Raw genomic sequence first — 20,411 nt, 5'->3', positions numbered from 1 at the left:
CTCACTGTTTCCAGGATGGCTTCGCAGGCCGCATGAAACCACTTTGCGGGCTGGATCTGGCCCCCGGGCCTTGTGTTTGACATGTCTGTCTTAGTGTTAGGAGAGTCAAGTAAAGCTCCCTCCCTTTGCCCACTCTTTCATATCTTCTCTAATTATTCTTGCAGCAATAATTATAGGATATGATATCTGGCTATTAGACCTGTCATTCCAAGAATAGCCATTCATGGCAATTCCTCTAATTTACATCCATCTCTCTCTCTCTCCCTCCCTCCCTCCCTCCATCATCCATCCATCTATCTGTCTGTCTGTCTGTCTGTCTGTCTGTCTGTCTGTCTGTCTGTCTATCTATCTATCTATCTATCTATCTATCTATCTATCTATCTATCTATCTATCTACACACACAAAATATATTTACATTTATGTATTAAGAATAGAATGGCAAAACACATGAATGTACAATCAGGAAAAAGTGTAGTGGTAGCAGTGGAGCTACCTTAAATATCTCCCTAGATGACTGTGATTATGCTACAGTTCTGAAGAACAAAAGGTAAAAAGAAAGAACATCTCCAGGAGCATCTGGGGGGGGGGGAAAGGGGGAGCAAAAAAGGTTGACATGGTGGCCTTGTGGTTGAAGACTACACAACACCCACAAAAAGGGTGTGTGGGTCTTCAATTGTACACTTGCTGCCACCATCTTGACTTTTTGGGCCCTTTCTGACAGATGCCCTTGGATATTCACAACAGTTCTGTGCACAGAGCAGTGTTTGAGTGTTCGTTCCATCCATATTTTGGGAGACTGCATTCTTCATACCCACTGAAAAATGTGGACCCAGAGCACCCCCAGATGGCATCATCAACATTTGGCTAGGTAGAGCTTTTCTTACCTGGGGTAGATTTAGAGCCAGGTTTCTGAATTAGGCCTCGAGCTCTAATGACTTCCACTTCTAATTGTCCTTTCTTATCCACCATTCCAATCTGAATATCTCCTAAGACAGAGATAGAATGATCATATTAATTGAAGGAAGGAAGGAAGGAAGGAAGGAAGGAAGGAAGGAAGGAAGGAAGGAAGGAAGGAAGGAAGGAAGGAACTAGTTATATAGTGTACCTCAATTTGTGCTACTTATTTTATTAAGTACTTCCGTGCTGACTTGCTAAATTTTCTACCTTTTTTTCAATTGGTTTAACTTACATTTTTAGTTAACTGGTACAACTTCTCTTTTGTAGTATGCAATTTAGACTAACATCAAAGGCCCAAAGAGAACAATAGATTTAAATGTAATGGCCTTGGTTGACTGTCAGTAATAAAAAATGATAGGCTTATGGCAGCTGGAACCATTTCAGAGAACAAGCTCCACAGTCTTGGCCTGCTATATATATTCTGTTTTTCCCCCACAAAAAAATCTGTTTGGTGCCCGCTGGGCATCAGCAGAGGGTGCAATAGCTCAAGAGTTTTGAATGATTGAATGAACCTTTATTGTCAAAGTACAACCATGTATACATTGAGATTAGCTGAGCCTCCCTTCGTGCTCCCACCCCCAACTCACAGTGACAACAAACCTCCATCTTATTACACCATGTGAACTGATTGCACCACACACCGGCCTTGAAAATCAATTCTGCATAAAGTTTATAAAAAATATTTCTCATTCAAAAGCCTGACAGCCCATGGATAAAAGCTATTTTTCAGCCTGTTGGTACAGCTGGCTATATTCCTATATCTCCTACCCAATGGTAGGAGAGTAAAGAGATACCATCCAGGGTGTGAGTCATCCCTGAGAATTTTCCTTACTCTTCCAAGGCAACGAGCCCTGGTGATGTCATCCAGTGGTGTCAGGGAACAGCCCACAATGTCTTGTGCTGTACTCACCACCCTCTGTAATACTTTCCTATCCGCAGCTGTCAGACCAGCATACCAAACCACAATACCATACGAGAGGACGCTCTCTATAGTAGACTGGTAAAATAGGGTCATTAGCCGTTGTTCTACCCTGTTCTTCCGCAAGACCCTGAGAAAGTGAAGCCTCTGTTGGGCCTTTCTAGCCACCTGGGTTGTATTAACTTTCCATGTCAGATCTTCACAGAGGAAGACACCCAGAATTTTAAAGGAGGAAACTCTCTCCACACAGTCCTCCCCGATGTAAAGTGGGGCAGGTTCCTCCTTTTTTCTCCAGAAGTTTAGCACCATCTCTTTCGTCTTGCCGATGTTCAGGTGCAAGTTGTTGTTACTACACCATATGGATAGTTTTTGTACCTCCGCCCTGTATGCTGTCTCATCCCCACCTGTAATAAGATCCACCCAACTAGAACAAGAGTTATATCTCTGGTATATAAAGGAAGCTTCCCCAAATACTTTTTTTTAAAAGAACAAATGTTTCACTTGGTTTTCTATGTTAGAATATCTGCAGAGCTTATTAAAAATTAAAAGCATAAATAGCAGAAATAAAATGTCACTGGGAAAAATGAATTGTTTTCAGCCTAAGTCATGCATGGACTAATTGTAGAACTGCATTGACTAAAACCCAGCAGGTGTATTATATAAAACTAAAAAGTCAAACAATCATTTATAATACAACTGACTCAGTGGTAGCCCAAACATAGCTAGTACATCTCTAAATGAATAAGGAACATTACATAGAAATAAACAAACTCTACCCCAAATAAAAATACAATAGCAGCTGAAGTTGTGGCCAGTTGTATTCCTGCTCAGGAAACTTTTAAGGCTGTTTTTTCTACTTCTGATTGTCACAAGTCAAAACTGTTGGCATCAAGTGAACAGTTTTCAAAGGGAAGTTGGCCTACTGGCAGATCTTCAGACAAAAGTTCACTCTCTACAAAGGAAGCCATCTGGGAAGAGTGAATTCACCCATGCTTGTAGTTTGTATCTTACATTAATATTGGCCCCATCCTAGTGCACTACATATATAATTCATTATGTTCTGGGAGAGATCATGGGACTGAGAAATTCCAAGAAGAGGAAAGGAGCTAGATGGTTACAAGTGGCTCAGAATCCAACTGTTTTATGCACTAGGGTTGAGTGATGTTTCAGCACTTCAGCTTAACTCTGAAAAGAGCATCTCTTTGAAACTGCTTTATAAAGCAAATGGCCACCTGGCTCTGAAGAATGAAGGAAGTGACCTGCTCAGCCTTCTAGGTCAGACCTCAGATGACAAGTGACAGAAGCCCTTGCCCCAAATCTTTGCCTCCTTAGCCAATGACTCTCCCAGGATAGACAGCCAGCAGCTCATCTGAAGTTTCTCAACCTGGAGATTTTTCTGCATTGTTTGCTGTTTTGGTGAATGGTTGAAAGAATCAAGGGGTGCAAAAAAAAGCAACTGCTTTTTAACTGCTTAGCTATCCTGCCTGTTTGCTAGCTCATGTGAGGAGCCAGTGGCTTTAAATTCATGGGACTGGATCCAGATATCTCTTGAGTGGATGGAAGGTACAGGATTCAGGGAAACACAGTAATTCCAGCTTTTCACTATATATATACACCACACAGAAATGGCCCAGCACAAAGATACACATACAGAATGGGTGAAAAGTGGGACAAATTTTAAAAACTGCTTAATTACATAAGGACCTGACCACCCTGCTCTCAAACAATGCATTTTTAAACATCTAACCTGTTTTACAGGGAAAAGAAATCTACTCTTACCCATGGCAGGAGTTGCTAAAGTCTGTCGTCCCACTAGCTGAGCCGGTCCAAGCCCATCTAGAAAATCACTGAACTGACTATCAGCACCCAGTCGAACTCCAGGAAATATTAGGCTGTAACAAAAACAGTAGAAGGGCTAAAACATAATTCATATTATCTGGCTATTATCTGGCACGACTCTTTTTTTCCAAATGCACAGCTACGAATGAACATACGGAATGTAGAACACATTACCATATTCTTGAACCCTAGCCTTTTTGGAACTCTTATTCATTTCCGAAATTGTCACATAAAACAGGACAATATTAGTTCTATGGAAACAAAGAACCCCACTGTATACTTTGAACTCAAATGAAAGTATCAGGTGTTCTGAAGTACAATTCCCATCATGCCCAGGCACCATTCTGGATATGCTGACTCTAGATAATTGTAAAGACAATAAAGAAATATCCTCATTTTTTTTCTAGAAGTTCTGTATGTCTATTGTTCCCTTGGTCTAGAAACATCTAGAGGGAACCCAATCCCTTAGACAGGGGGGGGAAATGGTGTGCACCCAGTCCAGTTCCAACACAGCTGAGGAAAACATTCCTTCAACTTCTTTTTCCTATCCACATAAAAGAACTGTATCCTACCATGACAACATTAGCCCAATAGCAGAGTCTGGCAACGTATTTAGGACCCAAGGCCTTATTAAATATGTATGGGTTTGGATTAATACAGCCAACTGACTGAAGAACAATCTTATCTTATTTTCAGAGATGACCAATTTATTTATTTAAGTATGCCTGTCAAAATTTACATTTACCAATGTGAAAAACAATCATAACATTCTGACTGACAGATTCAGTCTAGGATCAGATTGAAGCTGCTGCTTTTTGGCATCATAGCAGTTCCAGTTTTGATAAATGACTTGGATAAAAGGAAACTGAAAACTTCAGGAAAACATCCCATATTTAAAATCAAATTATAGCATTTGAAATTCCCTGATGCACCCTTGAGGCCTCTATTAAAGCTATCACATATTAAAACAGCAATTTAGGCTAAAGTTTTCTCCTGGGCCCTTCAGGCAGCAAGTCTTGCCGCAGCATAACCAGTGATATTTTATCCTAGAGAGTCAGCAGAATCACCCAAGAGAATTGCCAAAGTACTTTTTCTTTACTAGTGAGCAACCACAATTCCCACTCAATTCATCTGCAATGAGACAGCAGGGTTTTTAGGTTAACCTTGTCTCAATTTATCTTCCTCTGCTGTGCTATATAGGCACTATTGCTGCTGATTCTGTATATTCTTCCTTCTCCTCTTCTTTAAAAGATTGCCTCTCCTGCCTGGTTGCCAGTTGATCTGCCTCCCTGCTGCAACACTACGGACACCCTAACCTTCCAACGTTGCCATAAATCAACCTGCCCGTCTGACACATATCATGGGTGTGGTGTTCAGAGGCTTCAACTCACTTTCCTTCTGAGCTGTAACTATTCATACTACCATCAGTTGATTCCCGACTGGGCTGCCGAACCATGCGACTTCTCATTTCTGCTGCCATTCCTGTCTCTGTGCTTCTTTGTATAGTGCTTTTCAGCTTTTTGTTGCCAGTCTCTGCAAAAGACAGAAAAACAGAAAGTAGTAGAAACTGTAATAGAAATACTTTACGGGGGATTTTTAAAAGGTTAGAAAATTGTAGTTATGTATGTTGTTCACTAAAGAATATTGAACTAAAGACACCTCTAAATAATAGACAATAAAAGTGCATTATAATCTTATTCTTAGCAAGCGTACTGTCCTGTAGATTACACATTTCAATTCATTCATTACTTTATCTACTCTCCCTAAGAAATCCATTAACACTATCTTGCTATTAAACAACTCATTATATTTTTTCAGCATAAATCTGTTTTGATCTTTTTTATAGATAGCATTTACCATCTGTAGCTACAATGCTACACTCACTTTTACCTGGAGTGTAAGTTTAATTCAACTCCATTTAAACCAGCGGTGTCAAACTGTTGGCCCGTGGGCCGGTTTCATCATACAGAAGCCGTGCCCACCCCATTGCCAGCAATGAAAAAAGAGTTGAGATACGTCACGACACATGACGTGACGAGTTTGACACCTGTGATTTAAACAAAAGACACAGGGAACTGCAACACACTTTTTTTTAAAGAAGGACACAATGCAATGATTCCTCATTCATTTGCTGCACATTTAAGAGCAAATTTATGATGCAATGCTGGTTTTGCAACAGCCATGCTTCTATTTTGTGAATGTGTTCAGCAATTTCACCCAACCTGATATTCTCCAGATATGTTGGATTGTGATGCCTATCTACCCACAAGGAGATCTCAGGCTGATGAAGATGAAGGGGGATATAATGTCTACTTCTGAGCATGTCACAAAGAACATAATCAACTGAAGTGGTGCAAGATCCACCAATGACTTTATAACTTCAAGAGATGCTATTTTTCCTTCATGTGGTAGCCCTTTATTATACCCTGATTGCAGGCTGCCCAATAGGGTGATTTTCTACAAAAATCCCTACTGAGTGGAACAAATTATTCATGAGCAAGACTTCCATTCATAATACAGATATGGGATGTTCATTCTGACAATCATTCTTTCAGGTGTGTTAAGCTAAGATAAACCTATTGCAAACTAGACAACAATCTGTCTACAATTCAATCCAATATTCTGCTTGTTGACTGCGCTGTAGTATATTAGTTATTTTCTACCTCAGTAAAATGCAGAAAAATTGTTCACATCTCTTTTGTGATGGTTGCTGAGGGACTACTGGTATCTCAAGATTGAGGAAGGGTCAAAGGATTCCTTTGAAATGGCTACTGTAAGCTTTTTATGAATTCTGATGAACAGCTGCATCAGGCCACTAGGAAGTAAATACTGAGCATCAAACAGCATTTGGTGGTGGCTTATAGTCACTTGGAAATCACACAAATGGCAAACACCTTCAAAATGCATGCAATTTAAATAAATGTCATCATGTTAAAAACGGTTCATAAACAATTGATAAACCTAATTCATCACCCAATTATTTTGTTGACAGATATGTGAAAACTCTTTCAAGAAAATATTTGATAAAAGGTCTTCCCATCTGAGCATGTCATTAACAATGGAAATACACTCTTCTGGATCCTCACAACTTCCCCTCAGTTCATTTGCATCTGCTGCCTTTTATGTGTATCTTGTTTCAGTTGCAGAGTGAGAGCTGTTTCATTTGACAACACCTGTCATGGCTAAACTTAAAAACACCAGCCTTTTCTACTAGTCATATTCACCTGCCCATTGCAATTCACAGCATTCAATGCTTCTGTTCACCTGCCATTCAGGATTTGAAAGTTAAGATACAGAGTAAACTGTTCAGATGCCACTATCAAAACATGGACATTTAATTAGTACTTCTGAATTTCATTGAAATGTTAATTATGATCATGTAAAAGACAATATACACTACTAAATACATCACTTAAGAAACACAGATCTTGTTAACATATTCCTGAAGAGCTATTGCATAGTATATATTATAAAGACAATAAGGCTTAAGTAAGGTTACACTTAAACCACATTTTACATCTGAGAACTCTAAAGCACATCAGTATTTACACACAGAATTTCAAATGTGAAAGAGGAATTAAAAAGTTAAAACCTCTCCCTCTACCGAGCCTAACTGATTTCTAGGCATCTCTATTATATGAGTTACACAAAATGAACTATCTGCCAGAAATGTCTGATCGTACATCTTTGAAACTGGAGAGTAAGTGACAGGCTTATAATGGATGTGGAACTATCCTTCAATGATTAGATAAAGGAAATGTTTAGTCAATACTGACTAATGTTCTAGAAAGTTTAAATAATTCAACCAATTTGTTTTTTGAAATCCAAGTTTATAGGTACTTTATATCTTTGCTTTTTGTTGATCAGGAATAGCAATGCTCTTGAGAAGTAGACAATGTTTGATTTTCCTATTTCAAATAGACATTTGGGATACTTGTACACTTTTGTTTACATAACAAATTGACTCCATAATAGCCAGGACTCTGCAGCGGGCTATGTTCCCATGGCAATTTTTTTTTCTTTTTTGATGGAGAGATATGTAGCTCACACTTTGGATTCTTTATATCTCAATTACTAGATATAAGATTAACGTTTTAAACAGAAATCATTCAAGTGGAACTTGTGGCACTATTCTACACACATGTATTGAAAAGGTTCAACAAACCTTTTGTACAGAAAAGTGTTAGAAAAATTAAGCATTCATATTTCATACAAAAGATTCTGATACATGATTTCAAAACAAATATTCAGGTAAAAGAGCTGCTTTGGGAAACAAAAAACGAGTTATAAATGTATTTTGAATATATAAATGATTATGGATACATAAAAAAGTCAAGAGTTTTAAGATAGTATTGATGAAACCACAATTGAAATACTGGAGATAAAAATGAGCAGTTGCAAAAGAAATGCATTCATAAGGGTGTATTTTCCCCCCACTGAAAACAGAAAAGTAGACAAACTTTACAAATCTGGTCTTTTTGCATATAACTTAAAACTTCTAACTAAAGTGGAAGGAAGAAAACCATTGAAATATTTAATCCAGAGGTGTTAAGATGCAGAAGAATTAATATCATAAGAGCATGTGTAACTCCATCAATCAATAAACTGCTATCACTTCTCAAAAATCTTGGAAACAGTCTTGTATACATGGTTAATTTCTATTTTTTAACTGACAAAAGGACAAATTAAATATACAATTGATGAATTATTCTCTTACTTGTATTTAATGTATATGTAAAGAAAATTAAACCATATTTAATGTTTATCCAAACCCACCCGCGTAACAGAGTGAGCGCCTGTTACTCGTCCCAGCTTCTGCCAACCTAGCAGTTCGAAAGCACGTAAAAATGCAAGTAGAAAAATAGGGACCACTACGGTGGGAAGGTAACAGCGTTCCGTGCGCCTTTGGCGTCTAGTCATGCCGGCCACATGACCACGGAGATGTCCTCGGACAAGCGCTGGCTCTTCGGCTTTGAAACGGAGATGAGCACCGGCCCCTAGAGTCGGAAACGACTAGCACACACGTGCGGGGGAACCTTTACCTTTTACCTTTAATGTTTATCCAGTATCCATCTATCATGTTTAGAAGTATAACCTCCAGCCTGCCATTCTTATATCTGGGAAAAGCTGTGCACTCCTGATCTATCACTCAAGGGCATCTCTCATGAAAGATATATTTGTCATAGCCTCTAAACAACCCACTTATATTTAAGAGGGGGAAAAAATCTCTTCCCCCCCTCCCCTTCTAGTCTCTCTATTGGAAGGGAGGAAGGTCCTAAAGAGGGACCAGTGAACTATACTGAAATTTGTATAGTCTATTCCATTATCTGTTTGAAAGATGCATTAAAGCATAATTTCTCCTGAAATGACCTGCACTCAGTCTCAGGAATGACTGTCCTCATTCAGCATATTGCTTTATGTCAAAAATAAGGTGGCAGATCAAGCAAAAGTGCAACTATTATGTTACTATCCAAAGGGCATCTTTCCATTACTGGAAAAGCAATTTACAATAGGTAATACAGCAAAGCCATACAAAGAAACAGCATGCTTCTTCAGTCTTTCTTTCTTTAAGAAACAGGACATTCAAGGATTGTTGAGATGATCATCTCCTAAATGTTATTTCCTGAAGATGCAACTCTGAAGAATATGCAGTCATTTTTTTAAACATTTAATTTACCAGATTGCAGCAATTTAAACAACAAACCATGAAAAGTAAAGTTTTGTCTGCTACTTTAATTGACTAATTACTAATTGACTAATTACTAACACACTTTAAACATTTTTCCTAACATTCAATTATTTTACTAACTCAGTCGCATCATTACTCTAAAATAGGTTATTATGTCTAATTGATTTAATATTAACTGTGAGAGGGATCTTGGAGTCCTAGTGGGCAATCACTTAAATATGAGCCGGCAGTGTGCTGCAGCTGCCAAAAAAGCCAACACAGTTCTAGGCTGCATTAATAGAGGATAGAATCAAGATCACATGAAGTGTTAATACAACTTTATAATGCCTTGGTAAGAGCACACTTGGCCACTACAATGTAAAAAAAGATGTTGAGATTCTAGAAAGAGTACAGAGAAGAGCAACAAAGATGATTAGGGGACAGAATGGTTGCTGGGTGTGTTGAGTTTAATGAAAAAGAACTATGACATGATAGCAGTGTTCCAATATCTCAGGGGTTGCCACAAAGAAGAGGGGGTCAACCTATTCTCCAAAGCACCTGACGGCAGGACAAGAATCAATGGATGGAAACTAATCAAGGAGAGAAGCAACCTAGAACTAAGGAGAAATTTCCTGACAGTTAGAACAATTAATCAGTGGAACAACTTGCCTCCAGAAGTTGTGAATGCTCCAACACTGGAAGTTTTAAAGAAGAGATTGGACAACTGTTTGTCTGCAATGGTGTAGGGTTTCCTGCCTGAACAGGGGATTGGACTAGAAGACCTCCATAGTCCCTTCCAACTCTGTCATTCTTTTCTATTAAAACTGATTATACCTTTGACAGAAAACAGACTCATATAACATACATATTATACAAACATATCTTAAGCATAAGCAAAGTTAAATATTGTCTATATTAGTAAATCCTCAGTAGGAAATATATCATAAACCTTCAAAAATCTGGATGGACAATCAAACGTAGGTTCTTAAGCACCCTTTCATAAATGTGCACCGTCACCCACACAGATATAATCTGGCATTAGTTTTTGTTATCTGTGTCAGTTTGCTCCTCTGAGAAGAAAAAATGGTCAGGGGGTCATGAGCAAGATTGCTTCTAGCTTACACAATCACACACTATTGGCTTTTTTGGAATGTAGCATACCAGTGCTAAGAAACTGCTGTGCTGGCTCTTTACAACAAACGCCTGCTGGTAACCATGTGGTGTGTCCTAACCTCTCAGCAAGGACACCCATTTCTTACATCCTGAGCATTTCATGACTTTTTGTAGAGGTCATCCTCATTTTATTCAAGAAGACCCATGCCCATTTCTGGAGGAATCATAAAAGGATGATACAACTAAGAAATCAAAGAAGAAAGATGTATTGGGCAGCATCTTTAAAGAAACTTACCCCCTGCAGCAATCAACAGAAAGCATAAGAGCACAACCCCGGAAAACAGTTTTTAAAATATTGCTCCACATCCCCATCTTCAGGGCTCAAGGGGATGATCATGATGTTGCCAATTCTCCAGCGCTGCTCTTGGTTTTACAATACCAACTAATTCCTGACAGGCAGAGAGCAGTTGTTTATGTCTGTTCTATAAATAGTTGAACAAATGAAGCAATTCAAGGAAGAACACCACAAATCACCTAAAGTGAAACGTTAAAACATGGATTCAGATCTGCATTATAATGAAAAGGGCTCTGAATCCTTAACAAGTAAGGTTTCTGTATCCCTGATGGCTGCAGCTCAGATCTGAGGTAGTTTTACTTATGAGCAAAATCCAATCCGTACTAGGAAAAGTTATAAATATGCTTGAGCCTTAGTTTAGATCAAGTTCTTTCCATGAAGTACATCCATATTGTCCCTTAACATTTTCTTGTAAATAAGCCCTATATAAGTTATATAAGCAGCTCATTGAATGTAAAAGAATTACATTTAGTGATACCCAGGTAATTGAATATAAAAATTACATATAAATGTCTTCTAGTTATCATATATATATATATATATATATATATATATATATATATATATATATATATATGTATATATGTATGTATATATATATATATATATATATATATATATATATGTATGTATGTATGTATGTATGTATATATGTATGTGTATATATATATATATATATATATATATATATATATATATATATATATGTATATATATAGCATTTAAAATATAGAATGGACTTGGTAATAGCTTGGTAAGTCTAGTTCTGAAGCTTTTACATAAAATGCACATGTATTGCTCACATGCATTGCTCACTTCTTCACTGCAGATTTCATCAGTTTGTGAGCTAGAGTATAGGACAAAAGAAATTGATATAAACACTTCATGAGAACAGTCACTTTACATATGAAAAAACACTTCATTAAGTAATCTGAATGTAGAAGGCTATTAGTGAAGTGAAATGAGTAGAGAAATCAGAATAATGTGAACATTTATGAATACACCTGTTCATTTCCCCCAAATTATATTATAGGAATTTATATCTTCATAAAATATTCATTTGTCTTGACAAAACACATACCAAATCTCATTAGCAACAGCTAATAACACTGTAAACTGTATCCACAACTTTAACACAACTATTATTACAGTTATTTAAAATATGACCCAATGAAGAGAAGTATGGCATTGTTCAGAACTGCCAGCAGAAATCCCATGTGCAATGAATGGCTTTGTCATCCAGCAGCAAGGCACACAAAGAAGCCACCTCACAAGTTCTTACTTAATACAATATTCATTAATTCACGGAATGTGGCAAATCAGCTCCCCACTTCCCTGAAGATGAAAGGAATCATAATAATTCTACTATATTAAAATTGTGCTTGGCAGTCAACACATCAATTTTAAAAAAGAAGAGAAAACTAAGCATGGATGGATGGTTGGATGGTTGGATGGATGCATGGATGCATGGAAGGAAGGAAAGAGTCTCTGAAGATAATGACTTCACAAACAATGTACATCTATCATACATCTATCACTCTGTCGAAACAGGAGTTATTTTATTCCATTCATAGATTATATTAATTGTTGTCTCTTCATAGAAAATAAATAACAAAACAATTATAATAAAATTAAAAGTAATGTCAGCTTCCAAGCTGAGCCAAAACTTCATTGTTAACTATTTCCTAACAAATATATAAATGATCCAATGTTGCTTACCACAGCAGTCTTTCTACTGTTGCACTATATAAAGAACCCCAAACATGTAGTAATATCAATTAAGAATACATGGCTGGTGAATATTTATGTAAACTATGAATCCTTAAAGTAACCCAATCTATTTTCAATAGAACATATTTTTATGGATAACAATCTTCATCACAATAAGTTTTATTACAATATAGAGTTAAATATCCACAACTGAGGCAAACCATATCTTTTTATAAAAATATGGGTACAGACAAGAACAACCAGGGTGTCTTAATTCTTCATGTAACACTTTAACAGAGAGAGTGAATGTAGGAAATCAATACAACGGAGAGGCTCTTGTTTCAGATACAAGTCTGAAGCATTTTTATTTGGAAGTAAAACCCACTGAAATAAATGAGATAATACACTTAATGTCTGATGGCCCCATTCTTCAAAGAAGTAAAACTCAACATTGATTTGTGAGAGATGCAAAGTACTCCGAAGCTGTGGGGTGCCTGTTTGGTAAATAGAAAAGCGCATTTAATCATAGTTCTATTCAGAAGAACTAAAATGAGTAGAGTTAATTTTGCATACTATTTCTGATATGAGCATTCAATAGAAATCTAGATATCAGAAGAGATTATGTTCACACTGCCACATTGACTGGGACTGAAATACTGTTTTAGAGGTACTGCCCCCAAACAAACTAGGACCATTTTCTTCAAAAATCTTGCTCAGGCAAATATTTCACATAAAATGACTTTGAATGTTACTAACTCCAGATATTTCCTGTAAAACAGCTTGACACATATTGGACACTTATGCATTTTCATCAGAAGATTTATTTGAAAACCAAGCATATATAAACTATCCTGAGTTATTTAAGCAGCTGAATTCCATTTACCTTATCAGTGCTAATGAGGTGGAAAAAGGGTCAATTAATTAATCTTTTTTTAAAAAAAGGCAGGATAAAGTAAGATAATCCAATTTGACATACCTGCAGACTGTGATAATCTTGACGATGAAATCACCTCCTATAAATGTGACCAAACCCTATATTTAAATTAAGATTTTCTTTTTCCTTTTCTTTCTTAAGCATCAGCTAAGGAGAGCTACACTTATCAGAATGAGGAATGGATTCATAGATTTGAAGAGAGCTGTGAACCTTAAAGCATTCTTCCCTCTCTTATAGTACCCCTGTTCTTTCTTTAGGCTATAGAGATGAAGCTTTTATGGTTTCTAAAGTATCTTGAGGGGGGGGGGGAAACCTTTAAAAGCATGTTACATAGCATCTTGCTATATTCTTATTAGTTTGCTTGACTGAGCTTCTTCAGGGATATATATATATCTAAGGCTGGCAGCTGAGACCAGCCCATCCACTCAAAACACATCCCCACCCAATCAGAACACAGCCCCCATTCAAAACACACTCCCACCCAATCAGAACACAGCTAACCCGCCACCCAATCAGAGCACACCTCCACCCACAGAACACACCCCCTCTGGCAGTTTAAAAAAGAGGAACAAACAGCCACTACCACACACTTCTCCCAGAAGAACGAAGCTGAAGCCACCAGCCTGAGGATGATGGATGAGATTTCATCGAAACGTTGCTCTTATACCTTCAATTCTACGTGGGGAAAAACCCGAATGACCAAAGATCTACATATATATAATATGCTATCATTTGTTATTTTCAAATCAATATTTTTTAAAAAATAAATTATTACATTGTGGATACTCTAAGTGTATTTCAGGTCAAAGTACAACACAACGGGCAAAACAAAATTCCAGAGTGCTTATTTTACAATATTTCATAGTTGACACTAGTGACTGTATAATAGGCCCACAAGAAAATAGCTTCTTCTCAGAAACCTCTATGATCCTGCTACATTTATTTATCTCACTCACCTGTTTGACTAAGCTGGGATGTGCTTCTGCTTCTGCGAGATACCATGGCAACCACTTTGGCACTAAGGCTTGATCTTCTCTTCTTCCCACCTGTTCCAACTGTCCCAACTGCGGTATCTGATTGACTCCCATCATTCTGTTCCAGCTTATATACTTCTCCACTCACACTTGTGCTCTTTGTGATGATTCTCCCTGAAGTCCCCATCCTTCCGCCTTGCATTTTAGGAGTAAACGTACTATATTTTCAAAGTAAAAACATACATGTACATTTAAATTATGACTTTAAAATACACTAGTGTTTTCTAATAAAATTGGTTTAACTTCTGCCCAAACCTTGATAAGAATACTTTCAAACCTCTTTGATACATTAAAAGTAACGTCCCCGCTTCCCTAATCAGCTAATTAAAGCAATCCCACAGTTTCCATTTTCATTTCTTAATTTAATTATATTCTTATATCCCAGCTGTAGTGCGAAAGGTCATGATTTTTCCTAATGAGAACTTTCAAAGTGAAAGATTTAAAATACTATGCTATACTATAATTATGATCTTTCATTCCTCCCATTAAATCTGTATAAAATGGGACACAGAGTTTGGGAGTAAACAAACTTGCCATCCACAGAGATCTGTTGTTTGAAACAAAATTATAAGGGATTATTATGTACAATCTAAATAAAGTTCTCTGATAAAGTTATATTGGGGGAAATGAAAAGAGATACTTTTCCAAGTTCCTTCATTTAACTGGAATATAACCTGAAAACAACCTGAAAAACTGATTAGTCACTAAAGTGTTATTTAAATGACAACATTAGTACACAAACATTGGAAAAGAAAGTGCAGTCTTATTCCACTATGTGAAACCACGGACATTTTGTTTGAGAATATTTTGCTTAATCCTATATGCAGAAATCTGAAAGCCGTAAGGAACTGTTCCACATTGCCCAGAAGTATTTTTTTAACTATGTGAAATAAGGGCAGCAAATTTTGACATGACATTTGTAGCTATTAATATACTATATAATTGTACCTTATCATACAGTCCTTTACATGCATATTCAGAATTAGAGCCTATTAAAATTAATAGAACTTCCATCTGAGAGTTAAACTAGAGAAAGGTGAAATTGTAAAAAAACAACAACACCTGAGGAATACCAAAAATAGAACCACCATGATTGGGCAAAGATTAGTGGGAGAGGGAGCAACTTCTAATTTCCTGCCAGCTTCCACATTGATATTGCTTGTGGGAAGTTGATGGGGAGCATCAAAAATCACAATCGTGTGACTGTGGCTGACCACAGCAGCGCTGCAGGAGCCACAAGTTTACAAATACAAATACATTATTTTTTTCTGGATCTACTTCTTTCTTCCTGTTAGTTTTTTCTCCTCGGGAAAAAATATCCTACAGCCAAACTCCCTTGCCTGTTATCAAGCAGTCAGTGGATTATTGCATGTGTTGTACGTGCACTCATGTTGTGAATCCTTAAATTGGGTAAAGAAAGGATTTATTACACAAAAACATAAAACATGACTGGCATTGAAGTAAGACTGGCAATGAAGTAAGAAGCAAAAGACTAAAATACAATTCTTTTATTTTATACAAGATAATAAAGGACTATTGTTTGAGCAATTCTGATGTGATCATTTTTTTGCCACCAAATTTTAACCATTACAAATCAGTCTTACTCTGGTTAGGTTTAGATTTTGCTATCACAGCTACCCTAGTTTATATAGGAATTTCCTATTCTAACAGAAACCCCAAAGCTGAAAAATGTAGATTGGTTTTATAGTAGCAGCCACAATATTATCATCATGACCATCATCACAAAACAAGAAAAAAAAAGTCAGTTCTTTCCTTAACATCAAAGGTAGGACACAAATCTTATACATGATAAATCTAATTTTTTGTTGTGAAACAAATTAATTACAATATTAGCCATGTCTATTACTGAGCGACTATTTTAATTTTCCATTCTCAAATGCTCAAAGAGATCAAAGACGGATCTTTCTTGAGATCTACTCCCCTGAAAATAGCTATGGAGTTGCACAGCTATAGTTTTTGATGGATTTCATTTAAAAACAGGTAATTATGAAGAAATCATCTTAGTATTTATTCCTAACTATAACCACCTTTTAACAGAATAAAACTAGATAAGAAACAAAATGAACTAAATCCTCAACCCTGGGAAAACGAAAATGTCATTAATTACATACATTTGTTCTCGAAATAAATAGTGAAGCTCTCTGCTTTACTGCTATTGTTTTGAATGTATCACAATTATTACTTAGACAAGGATTAGGATGCAGGATAGACACATAACAGAAATTTTTTGGGAAGACTAGAATTCACAATATTCCAGCTTCTAGCTTGGTGCCTTAACTATTATTCCAAACTATACAGTATAGATTTCCATTACAGTATTAGAAATAATTAAGATAAGAAAATCCTAGTGGAATGTCATTGTGATTGTTGATAATTGCTGATAATTACATGTCCCAAATTTCTTATTAAAGGGATAAGAAATCATAATCCTTGATACAATACTTCTGAGATAAGCAGTTTACTAAAATCTATACTAGGTACTGAGATGCCTTGGAAAACTACATTTCCCAGCATCCTTGATGCACCTGTCCTCTAAGGCCTTCCTTATCACGGGCCATCAACCATCAGTGCTTCATCTCTACACTTAAATTCTAAGGGAAGGGAAGATTGCAGAAGCTTCCAGTGATCACTAATGAGCATCAAAGCTAAACTTGGAGAAGTGATTTTTCCCCCCTGGTAATTGAGAGATACCTTGATTTGACTGAGCCTATCTGAATCAAGTGAAAGTTTTACTACACTGCCACCCAGAAAACCTTGTGGTAACTCTGTATGGCTATTGGACAGTGTCTTCCCCCCTCCCAATAACGGAGCAATCCTATTAGCCTGCTTAGCCTGCAGGACAATTAACCTTTGAAAAGTGAAGGTTTCAAAAAATATTTCACAGGAATATCTCAAAAAGAAGGAAGCCCTTGGGGCATTTATAAACTTAAATTAGCTTTCTATTTTAAGATTAAATAAAGGATTGTTGAATAACTGCCTCTTAATTCTGAAAAAAACTTCAGAATTTGTATGTGAAATAGGGACATCTAGAGCTCAAAAACAAAATATCAAGCTTCTAACATGATTCATATCCAGATTTTTGAGGAACCCTAAAGCAGATTTAGATCTTTCTGATGGATTTAAATTATTCTTGAAATCATGTATTTCTCATTAGAAGACATCACAGGATTAGGAATCCCATCATCATTAAGAGATAAATACAAATTAACTAAAAGAATTAATGTGATCCTATCAAAAGCTGAGCTATTCAAACAATCAACACTGTATATTTTGATGGCACAAGCAAGCTACACTTCACTGTAATCTTCACTGTTTTATTTCAATGAAATGATGCAACAATGGAAATAAAAAGGCATACTTTACTTATTGTGGGATTCAAATTGAGCAGCATGTTAAAATAATATAAATTGGTCATTCTAAGTTTCTCAAAATAATGTTTCAATATGTAGATCAATTATATATATATAAGCATATGACAACACTCCCCCCTCAGATACAGTTTAATATATAACAAACATCACATTGAAGGTTGTATAATTTTAGTTTGCCAAATAAACTTATACATTTAATATCTGTTTTGTAAAATGACTCACCTATGCACTCTATGAAAATACATCTTTTTGAAATGAAGGCCAGCAGCACAGTTGCTTCTGCACAAGATGTGAGTCACTATTTTTTGATCTTGTTGATCTTTTAGCATGGAATCTTTGATAATTTCAATCACAGATAGATTGTCCTTATTTCATATAATTCTTCAGTACAATAAGAAATTACCAATAGCTCATGGGCTTCTTTTGGGACCATAGATAGATTTCCTTATTGTGGTTTGTTCACAGATTTCATCAATGCTTTCTGCTTTCTCCATTAAATACCTACTACTGTAAATCTGAGTGTCTATGGATCTCTTTACAAGGAGGTGGCTCATGAATATTAATTTCAGAGCAAGTAGAAGTCCTGGCCCAAAGAGAAAGATAATCATCGCTATTTAATGAGGAACATCATATTTCTAAAAATAAACTACTCTGTTATTCCAAGTGTCCCATATTTAAGTGTTACTTCAGAATGTCCTCAATGGTCCTTTCAGTCAATCACAGAGAACATTCTTATCTTGAAAAGAAAAATTAGTCTTTTTACAAACTAATTAACATTACAATCTTATACAAGTTTTCTTACAAACAAACTTAATTATCAGTAAATATTTATAAGAGTAGGATGTAAACAAAAACTATTTAATTTTAAACCAAATGAAGGCTTCAATTTCATTGATCAGAACTATCTAGTAATAAAACTTCACTGCTGTCCTCTTTCTTAATTGGAAAAGAGAATAATTTGAGAGTCACCCTATAATCAAGTGGTGAAGAACGCACAAACTGCTGAATATTATAAATAGCTACTCAACATGAAGAATAATGAAAACGATAGTATACCAAATAATGCTAGACATATTATGTTTCATAAGCCTTTTGGTCCTGGGCACTTTTGCAAATGGCTGCCATGGATGACATGGTCAGTCATCAACATTTTACTTGAGGATTTAGTAAAGTTACTCCTGCTTTAACAATCTAAACTGTTCCATCGGATACTACATTCCACTGTTTCATTTATACTTTGTCATTTTCTAGGCATTCTTCCAAAGAAAAGTGTGCCATGTCCAACCACAATTTTTGCTGTCTAGAAGTGTTATTTATTTATTTTTAAATTGGCTTTATTATTTTCATAAATACCTCAAGGTGGCAAATCTACCTAATACTCCTTCCTCCTATTTTCTCCATAACAAACACCCTGTGAGATGAGTTGGGCTGAGAAAAAATGAGTGGCCAAGATAACCCAGCTGGCTTTCATGCCTAAGGTAAGGCTAGAACTCAGAGTGTCCTGCTCTCTAGCATGGTGTCTTAACCAAAAAACATTCTAGTGAAATGAGTAAGGGAAGTACCAGGTAGTAGGCCCATTCTTTGCTTCAAGGATTATTATTAGATTTTTATCTAATAAATGTGTGTGTGTGTGTGAGAGAGAGAGGGGTGTGTGTGTCAAGACAGCAGAACATACCTAAAGTCCGGCTTCCTATTTCCCCAAAACTAGCTCCCTATATTATATATAGTGGGATAGTGTGGTAGTTAAGGCATAGGAACCAGGAGGATTGCACCTGTCAAGGATGAAAGCCAGCAAGGTGACTTTGCAGAAATCACTGACTCTCATCTCAACCCACTTCACAGGGTTGTATTATATATTATAATGGTACCTATCTCACCAGTTCATGATGTCTCTCAAGAATTTTTCTCCAAATCTCCTTAATATGTTTCTTGTGTTAGTCTTCTCCACTAAGCAACCACTGTGTCTGACCACCAACAAATCCTTCAAGAAAAAGGGAAAGTCACCTCACAGTTTAAATGAGGGTGGAAGTCCAAAGAAATAACCTTTAAAGGATGTGATCATGTAATCCTATCTCCAATAATTCTTCTCTCAATAGCACTGGGTTCTAAGTATGCAGACTAGAATATATTCAGACTTACGTACTGAATGTGTGTGTGTGTTTATTCCTTACAGAAAAGGCACTTCTATGTAAGATATAATGTTGCTCTTCCAGCTTGGCCAGACTGAAAACAGTCACTTGATATTTAACAAAGATACACCATCAGTTTGTGTTTATCATGTGTTTGTGCTCTATCAGTTATGATATGTAAATTGTTTTACAGTTAGAATTGCCTTGATTCTAAACATTATGCAATAACAATATAGTACTAAATATTATGAAAATGGTGAAAGACATATCAGAGAGCGTTCTCTCATTAAACAATATGAGTTGTCTCCTCTAAACCTCAGATTTTGATTGAAATAAAATAAGAGGAAATGATTAGTTATT

General features: G+C 36.3%; 1 protein-coding gene across 26 annotated transcripts in view; it reads right to left on the bottom strand.

Annotated features, from left to right (window-relative positions):
- RIMS1 (regulating synaptic membrane exocytosis 1) overlaps positions 1 to 20,411 on the bottom strand; it is a gene marked incomplete at both ends in the record, with an annotated part of 283,958 nt that overhangs the window by 3,126 nt on the left and 260,421 nt on the right. For 14 of the 26 annotated variants that reach the window (XM_083350593.1, XM_083350604.1, XM_083350618.1 and 11 more), the window contains 4 exons: positions 886 to 987; positions 3,657 to 3,769; positions 5,108 to 5,249; positions 14,453 to 14,688. In XM_083350593.1, coding sequence (XP_083206719.1) covers positions 886 to 987; positions 3,657 to 3,769; positions 5,108 to 5,249; positions 14,453 to 14,688 — 593 coding nt within the window. The remainder of the gene's footprint in view (positions 1 to 885; positions 988 to 3,656; positions 3,770 to 5,107; positions 5,250 to 14,452; positions 14,689 to 20,411) is intronic. The other 12 variants (XM_083350613.1, XM_083350614.1, XM_083350615.1 and 9 more) reach the window with 1 other exon arrangement.

The sequence above is a fragment of the Vipera ursinii genome (assembly GCF_947247035.1).
Source record: "Vipera ursinii genome assembly, chromosome: 1".
Taxonomy (NCBI): Eukaryota; Metazoa; Chordata; class Lepidosauria; order Squamata; family Viperidae; genus Vipera; species Vipera ursinii.
The sequence above is the reverse complement of the archived record's forward strand: the minus strand, read 5'-3'. Positions and strand labels throughout refer to the sequence as shown.